The sequence below is a fragment of the Aegilops tauschii genome, chromosome 7 (genome assembly GCF_002575655.3).
Source record: "Aegilops tauschii subsp. strangulata cultivar AL8/78 chromosome 7, Aet v6.0, whole genome shotgun sequence".
NCBI lineage: Eukaryota > Viridiplantae > Streptophyta > Magnoliopsida > Poales > Poaceae > Aegilops > Aegilops tauschii.
The window spans coordinates 584717241-584728359 of record NC_053041.3 but is presented as its reverse complement, the minus strand read 5'-3'; the positions used below and the strand labels follow the sequence as shown (position 1 = coordinate 584728359).

At 48.2% G+C, this 11119-nt stretch overlaps 1 protein-coding gene across 1 annotated transcript; it reads left to right on the top strand.

Moving 5' to 3' along the window:
• The first annotated feature begins 9296 nt into the window (after nt 1-9296).
• LOC109743047 (BTB/POZ and MATH domain-containing protein 2-like) lies at nt 9297-10345 on the top strand. The gene is made up of 2 exons (XM_073503021.1): nt 9297-9917; nt 10016-10345. Exons 1-2 carry the CDS (start codon nt 9297-9299, stop codon nt 10343-10345), a joined length of 951 nt encoding a protein of 316 aa, XP_073359122.1.
• The last annotated feature ends 774 nt before the right edge of the window (nt 10346-11119 follow it).

Here is an 11119-nt window from a genome sequence, read left to right as displayed (position 1 = left end):
GAACCCTCTTCCTGGGGGGCTCGCCGTCAACATCACCAGGGTCATCTCGTCTGATCTTATACCGCAATGCACCGCATATCGGGCATGCGTTCAGATCCTTGTATGCACCGCGGTAGAGGATGCAGTCATTAGGGCATGCATGTATCTTCTGCACCTCCAATCCTAGAGGGCATACGACCTTCTTTGCTGCGTATGTACTGTCAGGCAATTCGTTATCCTTTGGAAGCTTCTTCTTCAATATTTTTAGTAGCTTCTCAAATCCTTTGTCAGGCACAGCATTCTCTGCCTTCCACTGCAGCAATTCCAGTATGGTACCGAGCTTTGTGTTGCCATCTTCGCAATTGGGGTACAACCCTTTTTTCTGATCCTCTAACATGCGATCGAACTTCAGCTTCTCCTTTTGACTTTCGCATTGCGTCCTTGCATCGACAATGACCCGACAGAGATCATCATCATCGGGCACATCGTCTGGTTCCTCTTGATCTTCAGCAGCTTCAACCGTTGCAGCATCATTGGGCACATCGTCTGGTTCCTCTTGATCTTCACCAGCTCCCCCCGTTGCAGCATCACCGTATTCAGGGGGCGCATAGTTGTCATCATACTCTTCTTCTTCGTCGTCTTCCATCATAACCCCTATTTCTCCGTGCCTCGTCCAAACATTATAGTGTGGCATGAAACCCTTGTAAAGAAGGTGGGTGTGAAGGATTTTCCGGTTAGAGTAAGACTTCATATTCCCACAATTAGTGCATGCACAACACATAAAACCATTCTGCTTGTTTGCCTCAGCCGCTTCGAGAAACTCATGCACGCCCTTAATGTACTCGGAGGTGTGTCTGTCACCGTACATCCATTGCCGATTCATCTGCGTGCATTATATATAATTAAGTGTGTCAAAAACCATTACAGAACATCATGAATAGATAATTAAGTGACCAAATTAATAGAAGTTCATCATCACATTAAAACCAAAGTACATACATAGTTCTCATCTAATAACATATAGCTCTCCAGAGCATCTAATTAATTAAACCATACATTGAAACTATGTAAAACATTTCAATGCGAAAACAAATGCGATCATAATCGCAACCAAGGTAACAATTGATCCAACGGCATAATGATACCAAGCCTCGGTATGAATGGCATATTTTCTAATCTTTCTAATCTTCAAGCGCATTGCATCCATCTTGATTTTGTGATCATTGACGACATCCGCAACATGCAACTCCAATATCATCTTCTCCTCCTCAATTTTTTTTAATTTTTCCTTCAAGAAATTGTTTTCTTCTTCAACTAAATTTAACCTCTCGACAATAGGGTCGGTTGGAGTTTCCGGTTCACATACCTCCTAGATAAATAAAATCTATGTCACGTTGGTCGGCATAATGTTCATAAACAATAAATGAACCAATAGTTATAAAGATAATATATACCACATCCGAATCATAGACAGGACGAGGGCCGACGGGGGCGGATACCAAAACCATCGCACTATATAAGATGCAATAATAAAAGTAAGAAAATAATACAAGTATCTAACTAAACATACAAGTAAGAATATTTTTCCTTTCAGAAAGAAGATAAGAACAAGAGGCTCACCACGGTGGTGCCGGCGATGAGATCGGCGCGGGTGATCGACAGCGGTGAAGACGGGGACGGGGCATGACAGACCGCTAAACCTAGACAAATATTGAGGAAAATGGAGCTTGGAGGTCGAGCTTGCAGAGGAGAAAGCTTAAGTAGTGTGGCTCGGGCATTCCATCGAACACGGTGTGTGCATAGGAGGTGAGCTAGAGCATCACCAAGCCCTCTCCCCCTCGGCGGCAAAAAAACAGAGCAGCGTGCTCTGCTCTTACGCGAGGGGTATATATAGGCACCTCATTGGTCCCGGTTGGTGGCATGAACCGAGACTAAAGAGGAGCCTTTGGTCCCGGTTCAAGCCACCAACCGGGACCAATGGTGGTGGGCCAGGAGCCAGACCCATTGGTCCCGGTTCGTCCCACCAACTGGGACCAAAAGGTCCAGACGAACTGGGACCAATGCCCACGAGGCCCCGGCCGGCCCCCTGGGCTCACGAACCGGGACCAATGCCCCCACTAGTCCCGGTTCATGACTGAACCGGGACTAATGGGCTTGCCCTGCCCGAACCAAAGCCCTATTTTCTACTAGTGTAAAGCCAAACTCGTGACGCTGAAGTGCGCTGAAAAAGCTGTTCGGACTTGCCGGCAATTCATATGTTGTCGTATCGAGCCACTGGCAATTTATGCCGAGGTGTGTTTCGTGAAACAACCGAGGAAGAAAAAAAATCAGTTTGTAGAAAAAACGAGTACTGGATACAGGTTATTTTCACACGATATGATTGACACGTTAAACACAATCATACAGATTATAACGCCCCTACCCGGACTATATGACGTGCCGGGGGCCGAGGGCTGAGAAAAATGGCACTTTACAGGGTTGAAATAAAGAGTGCGGTCTTACGAAAATCATTCGGACCTCTTGTCGCGCGTCTGCGCTGCCTTGCCTTGGTTAAAGGACTTCTCAGCGGGAGTAGCTTTGGGCTATTGGAAAAAACCGAATTCGGAAAGAGTCCGAGAAATGACTAGGCTTTGAATCACCTGTGGTAAAAATGAAAGTTAGTTTAGAAAAGAGAGAAAAAGATTATGAGAGTGGGGCCCGCTTCTAGGCCTGTCCGTATAGTGCCTCTGCCGATGACCAGGGTATTTTAAGTGCACAATTATGTATGCGTCATACAAACTTCACGGCTATATAGGGCGGACGAGAGAGGCCAAACTGCTAATCCAGCTCTGAGATCATTTGGTCCTGTTTAATAGAGACCGACGGCTTGATGGCTGATGAGATATGCCTTGAAAAAGCCGCTTTGTACTCCGGCTGTAATAGCCATGGTATGTACTTTAGTGAGATGGGATCCATCGATAATTGGATCGAGGATCAGAGCTGCCGATCTTCTGTGATGGATACTGGCTGGATAGTCCGTGCGATCAAAGGTGATCGGGCAGGTCGCCCATTGGCGTAATTTTGGGGTGCCTGGCTTGATGGCTCCGGCGTTCCCTAGTGCACGCTTGCACTCCCCTGTCACGTATATCATGTTTACTGTTTTTACTTCGGGGGGAAATTGCTTCTGACCCCCGGTTTTTGGTCGGTCAATCTCGTCGTCGCTGTTACTGGGCGGCCCCTTCCCCTAGTGTTCGGCATTAAGCCTGCCGGCTTGTTTAAAAACCCAACAGCTTCTTTTGGTGTGATTGGCTGGTTTATTGGGGGTGCCATGGATCTGGCAGGGCCGATCGAGTATTTTGTCTAGATTGGATGGTCCATCTCTGCTTGCCTTGAATGGCTTTTTCCGTTGTCCGGGTTCGGAACCGCTGAATCCGGCGTTGACCGTCGTATCGTGCGTTCCTTCATTATTAGTGCAACGCTTGTGTTTGATGCGTCGTGGCCTGCCATTGCCATCTCGGACTTCGGAAGTGCCCGGATCATTGGCACTGTTGCTTCTACGAGCGAGCCAGTTGTCCTCTCCCGCGCAAAAGCGGGTCATCAGGGCGGTAAGGGCTGTCATGGATTTTGGTTTTTCTTGACCAAGGTGGCAGGCGAGCCACTCATCCCAGACGCTGTGTTTGAAGGCCGCGAGGGCTTCCACGTCCGCACAGTCGACAGTTTGTTTCTTTTTAATTAAGAACCTAGTCCAGAGTTGCCAGGCAGATTCTTCGGGCTGCTGGATGATGTGACTTAGGTCATCAGCATCTAGTGGCCGGACATATGTACCTTGGAAGTTACTGCGGAAAGCATCTTCCAGGTCTTCCCAGCTACCAGCGGAGTTTTCGGGCAGGCTGTTTAATCAGTGTCGAGCTGGTCCCTTGAGTTTCAGTGGAAGGTATTTGATGGCATGGAGATTATCACCGCAGGCCAGTTGAATATGGAGAAGAAAATCTTCGATCCATACCGCGGGGTCTGTTGTTCCATCGTATGATTCGATATTCATGGGTTTAAACTCTTCTGGGAATTCGTGCTCCATTACTTCATCAGTGAAGCAGAGGGGGTGTGCAGCGCCTCTGTATCGGGCCAAGTCATGACGCAGTTCGGATGAAGTCCGTATGCGGTTTTCAGCCCGGGCGTCGTTATGCCTAGCGCGTCCGGCTAAGTAGCCGTTGTCGCGCATTGGGGCGCGCCCCTGCGATCCATAGATCAATCTTGTCTGACCTGCTCTGTTTTCCAGGTCTTGTCGTAGGTCATATGTGTATTCCCGAGCTGTCATGCCTCTGCTTGTACGGCGAGGTAGTACGGGCTGGTGTTCGGCATGAGTTGCCGCTTTGTCCCGGCCACATGGTGGTCGGTCAGCCGCATTACAAGCTGGTAGGACGGGCTCCAGCGCCTTGTCATCGAATTGAGGTTACAATTTGCGCTTCGGGTAACTTTTGGTTGGGCGCTCGAGGCCGTATTCCTCGGCTACCAGGACATGCGTCCATCTATCGTTGAGCAGATCTTGATCAGCTTGAAGCTGTTGTTGCTTCTTTTTCAGGCTCCTTGCAGTGGCTATTAGCTGGCGCTTGAAGCGCTCCTGCTCGAGAGGTTCCTCAGGCACGATAAAATCCTCATTGCCGAGGCTCACCTCATCCTCAGAGGGTGGAGATAATTACTGTCCTCCGAGTCTTCGTTGACGGCCTGTTCCTGAGGGCTAACTTGCCCGTCTTCCCGTTCATCCTGTTCGGAAGTTGGCTCAACGGGTCTTCGTTGTCTTCGGCGTCATCCGAAGTATTATAATATCTTGTGCCGGTATTACTGTTTTTTTTACGGTGTAGTTTAGAGCGGCGTCGCTGACGTCGGCACTTTTGCTGTGTCTCAGGAGGTTTATCCTCAACTGGATCATTCTCCTTGTCGCCGTTGTTCTCTTTGGGTGTATCCACCATGTATACGTCATATGAGGAGGTGGCTATCCAGCGCCCTGTAAGCGGTGGTTGTTCTGCCTGCTCCTCTCCGGCATCGTCGTCCATACCGTCGATGTCTTCGGAGCCGTAGTCGAGCATGTCGGTTAAGTTTTCGACAGTGGCTATGAAGTAGGTGGTGGGTGGGAAGAAAATTCTCCATCATCAGCCTCCAGTTCAAGCCGGATATAATTCGGTTGTGATTCCCCCACTAAGGAGAGGGCTTTTAATGAGTTAAGCACGTCGCCTAAGAGAGAGTGCCGGAAGATGTCCGCGGAGCTGAACTCGACGATCGGCGCCTGATCGAGCTTGATGGGCGCGGATCCACGCGGTTCGAAACCTGTGGCCGGAGACGGATCCGAGGTTCCGATGACACAGATCATGTTGAAGACTGGCTCTGTGTGCAGCTCCAACGCCGCTGCATCTGCGGCTTCCGCGGCGGGGTTGAGCCTCCCGTCCTCGGATGGCGCAGTCTGCTCTGGATCTAAGGCAGAAGCAATTACAGGTGCAATCTCCTGAGTATGGACCGCTGACAGATTTAGGTCATGTGCATCGTGGTGGCAGGGAGAGACTGCCATAGGCTCAAATCCGTCGAAGATCAAGTCCCCGCGGATATCGGCAATGTAATTCAAGCTCCCAAACCTGACCTGATGGCCAGGGGCGTATCTGTCGATATGCTCTAGATGGCCAAGCGAGTTGGCTCACAGTGCGAAACCGCCGAACACGAAGATCTGTCCAGGGAGGAAAACCTCACCCTGGATTGCATTGTTGTAGATGATTGATGGAGCCATCAAACCTTTAGGGGACGATGCAGCAGAACTCTCAATGAAAGCACCAATGTCGGTGTCAAAACCGGCGAATCTCGGGTAGGGGGTCCCAACTGTGCGTCTAAAGTCGATGGTAATAGGAGATGGGGGACACAATGTTTACCCAGGTTCGGGCCCTCTCTATGGAGGTAATACCCTACTCCTGCTTGATTGATCTTGATGAATATGAGTATTACAAGAGTTGATCTACCACGAGATCGTAATGGCTAAAATCCTAGAAGTCTAGCCTGTATGATTATGATTGCCCCTTCGGACTAAGCCCTCCGGTTTATATAGACCCCGGAGGGGACTAGGGTTGTACAAAGTCGGTTACAGAGAAAGGAATCTTCATATCTTGGACGCCAAGCTTGCCTTTTACGCTAAGGAGAGCCCCATCCGGACACGGGAAAGAGTCTTCGGTCTTGTATCTTCACAGCCCAACAGTCCGGCCCACGTACATAGTCCGGACGCCCGAGGATCCCTTAATCCAGGACTCCCTCAATGGACACAAGACTGCGTTGGATGGCAAAACACGTCCGGACCGTGCGGTCTAGACAAATGCAGGTGCCCAATATTTATGTGCATAATTAATTATTGCATAGCAATAATGAGTTATACCAAATGCTTACCACACAAATTTTTACTAAATTATATATATAAACTTGTTTGAAGAATAAAAGGACTGCGAACCAACAAACTTAACCATAACAAAACATAGTTGGGAACAAAAGTGTAATGATGCAAAACCACAACCACCCAAGAGGAACAAAAACACCATGTTATTTTGCAGAGAGATAAAAAGGATCACATTTTAGAATAAAGGATTTCAAAAACGTAGTACTCCCTCCGGTCCTTTTTACTCCACGTATTAGATTTGTGTCAAGTCAAACTTTCCAAAGTTTGACCAAATATATATTAAAAGGTATCAACATTTACAGTACAAATATATATACTATGAAACTACATTTAATAATAACCTAGCAATATTGGTTTGACATTGTAAATGTTGATATTACTTTTTTAGATATGTTTGGTCAAAGTAGAGATGCTTTGATTTCAGACAAAACTTATATGCAGACTAAGAGCATCTACAACCGGACTCGGCAAATCTGGCCCCTCCAACGCCCGCAGACGCGTCCGGGCACGCCCGCGGGCACATCCGGACGGGCCCTCATATTTTCTTCCGTGCATCTACATATCTCAAATCCGGACTTTCAAATCCATGCAAATACATGCACGTCGATCATGCAACACAATGTCACACGTAAATAGCAATTGTTGGTATCAAGCATAGATACCGTTTACATAAAATTTATTTGAAGTGCCAAACTCAAGCATTGCCTCCTTGGTTGCCATTGTGGATCCACATATGATCCACAAGATCATTGAGTAGTTGCGTGTGCACCTGCTGATCTCGAAGATACTGAAGCATCTGCAGAAAATTCATAAGCTGAGCCGCATCTTGATCTTCCGAGATTTCAACTTGTTCTTTGAGTGCTTCGAAATCATGGGTTTGGGCTACACCATCACCCTCATCCTCGACAATCATATTGTGTAGAATAACACAACATGTTATCAGTTGCCACAAAGTTTTTGATTCTCATATCATTTTAGCGTTCCGCACAATACCCCAACGAGTCTGAAGCACACCAAATGCCCTCTTCACGTCCTTCCTATCCGCTTCATGCATTGTTGCAAACTGGCTCTGTTTATTGCCACGTGGCTCTGATATGGTCTTCACAAACGGCGCCCACTGAGGATAGATACCATCGGCAAGATAGTACCCCATGTTGTAGTCCCGGCCGTTGATGGTGTAGTTGCACGGCGGTGATTCCCCATTACAAAGCCTCCTTAACACCGGAGATCGTTGAAGCACGTTGATGTTGTTGTGAGAACCGGGCATTCCAAAGAAAGCATGCAAAATCCATAAGTCATGTGATGCCACCACTTCTAGTATGATGGTGGCCTCTATTGTGTGACCTTAATACATTCCCCGCAGACCTTTGGGGCAGTTCTTCCATTGCCAATGCATGCAATCAATTGATCCGAGCATTCCTGGAAACTCCCTTGCTTCTCCAATGGCCAACAACTTCTCCGTGTCTTGTGCATTTCGTTCTCTGAGATATTCATGTCAAAACACCTCGACCACAGCGTGGGCAAATTTGACAGTAGCCTTCAGGCACGTGCTCTTCCCCATCCTGACCATCTCATCGACGGCGTCTGCGGTAATACCAAGTGCAAGCATCCTCAGAGCTGCCGTGCACTTCTGCTTGGCCGAGAAAGAGAGTTGGCTGCAGCAATCCCATCTGAGCTTGGGGTAGTCGTCATGTGCCTGCACTCCCTCCATACTGTGCAAAAACAATAGTTTCCGCATTGCGAAAACGGCGACGAAACCATGGATCTTCCGGGAAAGCGGGTGTGGGAGCAAAGTAGTCATTGTGCAGTAGCTTTGCTCCGGACACCCTGTTCCGGTTGATCACTCTTCTCCCTTTGATTGAGCCCTTGAAGTTGACAATATGCTCCACTTGCCGGTCCATTTTCTCTTGCATGCTCATGAGCATGATCATGTCCACTTCTTCATCCAAATCCGACGAATCGAAGAACTCATCTTGAATCATTTGGTCAAGCTCCGTCAGTTCATACTCCTCGTCCGACGAAGCATCGAAATCTATCATTTACCTAACAAAATCACAATAATTACGGTCAGTCAATGTGTCGAACACATCAAGCACAAGGCGGGGCAGGAGAGTTGTCGGACGTACCACGGTGGCGTCCGCGCCGGCGATGACGTTCCCCGCGGTGATGATGGGAGCGCTCTTCCGGAGCTGGCAGCGGAAAGACTGGGAACGGCTGCGGAGCGGGTGCGGCAGCGAAGCGCGAGACAAACGGCGCGGAGGAGTAAGAAGAGAGGAGATACCAAATGGATCCGGCTGGTCTTCGGGATGGATTTGGTGCAATTTGGGGTGGGGTCGGGCTGCCGTGTCCGACATGACGGACGTGTCCGGGCGCCCCATATCCGCACCATATTTGGGCTGGATATGAGATGCCGGTCAGCCTCGAGCGTTTGAGGACCTTTTGAGAGGCCCGTCCGGGTCAAAAAAGTGACCGGGCAGTAACCGGACGGCCCGCCCGGGCGTATGAGGCAGGTTTGAGAGGTCCGGTTGTAGATGCTCTAAAAAGGACCAGAGGGAGTAGCTTTTATTGTTATTTATTTAAAATGTATTTTCATCTTATCCTAACATCTTGTCTTAGGTGATATTTTGGTACGAGGACAGATAGTATTTTCCTTACTAGCATAATATCATACCAAAGGTATAGGGGTCACAGAAAAGATAGTCTCATATCCATTTCGTGGGGAGAAAAGGGTCCAGGGATATGAATTCTAGCCCAAGTCATCAAATTCGGGCTGTACATGCATGTTGAGTCAATCAGTTCCTATTTTGCCGCACATTTACATATATCGTACTAGCAGGCTACCAGCTGCCTTTCTTCTAAAAAAGAAGACCGCAAGCCGCGGCCATCTCCTTCCTCGAAGCTCTCCCAACCGATCATGTCAATGTCGGCTGTCCTGCCTGCCCTGCGCTGCGTCGGTCGGAAGCAACTCTCCGCTTCGACCATCTTACCGAGGCATGCAACCGGCTCGCACCTACTTCGGATCAATGAGTTCACCAAAGTCAAGAACATGGTGGTCAAAGTGAACTCCGAGTGCTCCCGTGGGCTGCAGATGAGATCAAGCACATTCGCCGTCGGCGGCCACGACTGGCGTATTTTGTGCTATCCAAAGGGCCACTGGTGCGACGGCCACATCTCCCTTTTCCTCGAACATGGCGGTCGCCGTGCTAGCCACAAACCGATCGGGGATATCATGGCAAAGATCCAGTTTAGTATACTTGACCAGGCCTTGGAGCCATCATACACCAAAACCATACTAATGCAGCGCTATGGCTCCCACTATCAATGGGGCGGATTCGAGTGGTTCATGACTGACGAGGATTTCGACAAAGAGAAGCATCTTAAGGATGACTGCCTGACCGTCGTGTGCGACCTCACCGTCATCGTCACCGGAACCGACGAGTGCATGGAGATTCCGCCGGTGGCGCCGCCCTTGGACTTGCATGGGCAACTCGCGGAAGCCATCTGGGACAAGGAAACACCGGACGTGGAGATCAAGGTCGGCCGGGAGACGTTCACTGCGCACCGGTGGATACTCGAGGCACGCTCACCCGTCTTCAAGGCGGATCTCTCGCCCGCTTCTAGAATCTACGACAGCACCGCTCAAGTACTAGCGTGCAAGACATGGACCCCGAGGTGTCCAAGGCTCTGCTCCAGTTCATCTACACGGACTCGCCTCCACATGCGAACCTGCTCGAGGCGGCGACGACGGCAGAGAGGCTGCTCGTCGCGGCGGACAGGTATGAGCTGGAGAAACTGAAACTGGTCTGCGAGGAGGCACTGTGCCGGCACATCGGCATGGGCTCCGTGTTTGCCACTTTAGCGTTGGCCGAGCGGCACCGCTGCCCCGTGTTGAAGGAGGCATGCATGCGATTCCTGTCTTCCTCCGGTAATCTGGAAACTGTCATTGCAATGGATGGGTTTTAGCAGCTAAAGAAAGATTGCTCCTCTGCTCTCTTGGAGCTTGTCGTCAACAAGATGACGCGAGAAAGCTCCTCTTCTCCCTCGGGGCTTTAATTTTGTCGTAACAAAGATGATGCAACAGGAGCAGTAAGGCTGGTATTGTGTGGCATGCCCATGCGCCGGTATGCAATCTATCTACTCCCTCCGTCCGGAAGTCGTAGAAATAATATCCAGACGTATTTTAGTTATAGATACATTCATTTTTATCCATTTCCGTGACAAGTAATTTCAGATGGAGGGAGTATCTATTACTATATTCTATCTATATTAAAAGTGTTTGACGAGAACATTAGAAAAAGAATAGGCTACAAAATTCCAAAAAAAGTCAGAAATATCCAACCATTTATTTATTAGATTAAAAACTTATAGCCATTAGATGTGTTTTAAAGTGAAAAAAATTCACATTGCCATTATATATGACAGAAAATGTTTCATTAGTTCACATTGCTTTACTATCTCTACTTCTATATTTTTTATTTTACTCAAAAACAGAATAGTGCTCCATTTTCTGCAAGGCGGGGTGCTTCGTTCAACATTTCATATTTTTCCTGATGATCATTTTTTAAAACTGCCTTAATTGTCGCATCTTTTATTGAATTACCAAATAAATTATATTTTATTTGACAAGTTAATAAATGATTATAAAATAAAATCACAGGCAGAATTTGGTAATACTAGAATATTAATATGGACAGGTAAATAATAGACTAACATACTATAATATTTATACCTCATAAC